Raw genomic sequence first — 1,991 nt, 5'->3', positions numbered from 1 at the left:
AGAGAGAGAGAGAGAGGGGGGGGGGCATTAAAAAGCATCTAGAAAAAAAAACCTGAAGCGCATTGTGTACTTTCGTAGCTTTCATTAAAACTTAAATTTTTTTGAATTTCAACAAAATGTTTATTAGTCACTTGCAAATGTTACCCAGGTTGTGTAAAATGATTTTTTCTTTAAGTCAATCTTTTTAGACTGACCTTTTCTGAAGAACTGGCTGATATAATAGGCAAAATTGGACATTGACCAATGTAACACAACTGTCTGTTAGAGAACATCACTTCCTGGCTCTACTACTAATGTACTCACTATTTTTATGTTTTTTTCCTTCTACTGTTTCTGTCTATCTGCTTCATCTTTTCTTTGCACTTAAAGCAGGTTAGATCGATGTGCTTCTCTTTCCTCAAACTCTAACTAACAAGCTGCGGCAATTAAAATTGTCTGTTTTATCCGATCTCCACAGGTATTAAAGTGTTGTATTTTTCAAGAATACCCTCAGTAATTACAAATAATAAGTATTTCTCAGATCCCTCACAGTGATCACAAATTAGTGTTTTCTCAGATTCACACATTAAATGTAATTTATTACAAATTATAGATCTATGTATAATTTTCTCAGATCCCCCACCAAGACAGACATCATGAACGTGGCAAAGATCCCCATCTTTCTCCTCCTCGTCCTTTGTGGCTCCGCGTTGTGCGAAGAGGTAAGTCGAGTTTTTGTTTTGTTTTCTTTTGTTTATCTGTGGTTGTTATTGTTGTTTGTTTGTTTGTTTGTTTATTTGTTTTTGGGGTGTTGTTTTGGATTTTTAATTGTGTATACCTGTTTAGGAGTCCAAAGCCTGTTGCTCAATAGCTGTTAAATATATGTATGGTTATTAGCGTCTTGGCAGACGATCTTAAAACACAATGTAATGCATGATTTAACAACTTTGCCTGGAAGGTAGACACAGAGGAAGTCGATAGCCAAGTACTTTTTCCTTCCCTTCTTATCTTGGTTTTCTTCATACGTTCCAAATATGGTCAATACGTTTGGAATTAGTGAAGACATAAGAGAGTGTCTTCCTATGTTACATGTTTCATAATTGGTACGTAGTGATGATATGTTTAGAAGCACCCAAACCTCCCCAACTTTGGCGGTTACTCCCAGTTGAAAATACCACTAGTATTTCGATCTGATGCCTTCTTTACAGAACATTATTATGTTCTATGTACAATTATAATGAGCTAAACAGGCTGATATGTTAACTAGACATTAAAAGTTCAGATTTTGCACGGTCAGTAACCTACGACTTTTCCCCTTACATACTCCAGAACAGAAAGTTCACTCATTTGAAAGAAAGCATTGTTATTTAACAAAACAAATCAAACAATAACCTGGCTGGGATTAAAATCCAGCTGTGAAAACAAACTGGAAGAAGACTCCGGTCCGAGTTGGATATTGACTCGTTTTAGCAGTTCTAGAGTTAGTAAGATTTTTACGTCCCTCCCATAATAAATAGGTCATAAAAGGGCCGAAGATAAGAGGTGTTACCACAGAGACACATACATGTTCGATGAAAATAGGAGGAGGTCAATAGACGATAGATGTTTGATGGGAAAAGAGCAAACCACACAAGAGTATCTGCCAACCACCCACAGACTCTTCATGTACGGCAATGCCTGTGCTTTCATTCGTGCTCACCACCGATGGGATTGGGACGATCGCCCGACTCGGTTGCCTCAAAAACAAACGTGTTTGTTTTCAGTTTCACTTGACCGAGTCGGGACATCGGCCCGATCCAGCATTAGTGGGCACCCCGTAAAAGCTGTCGCGTCCGCGTCCTCGGAGATCTTTCCCCGTCCCCCCAAGAACCTTTATGACCTGAACTACGGCTGCCTAACCTCTGGTCAATATAATGGTTAGCTCGTCAACATTTCATTTAAAGAATCACAGAAGCGGTTATGATTTTGCGAATTTCCATTAAAAATGATAATTTTAAAAAAATCATTCCAGC

At 38.2% G+C, this 1,991-nt stretch overlaps 1 protein-coding gene across 1 annotated transcript in view; it reads left to right on the top strand.

Moving 5' to 3' along the window:
- The window catches only part of LOC100533366 (pedal peptide-1 precursor), a 75,927-nt gene that overhangs the window by 22,922 nt on the left and 51,014 nt on the right, over nucleotides 1–1,991 (top strand). The window contains 1 exon segment of the mRNA NM_001204656.1: nucleotides 614–701. Coding sequence (NP_001191585.1) covers nucleotides 636–701 — 66 coding nt within the window. The 5' untranslated portion in view covers nucleotides 614–635.

Source organism: Aplysia californica, unplaced genomic scaffold (genome assembly GCF_000002075.1).
Source record: "Aplysia californica isolate F4 #8 unplaced genomic scaffold, AplCal3.0 scaffold00033, whole genome shotgun sequence".
Classification (NCBI taxonomy): Eukaryota; Metazoa; Mollusca; class Gastropoda; order Aplysiida; family Aplysiidae; genus Aplysia; species Aplysia californica.
This window is presented reverse-complemented; position numbering and strand designations above follow the sequence as displayed.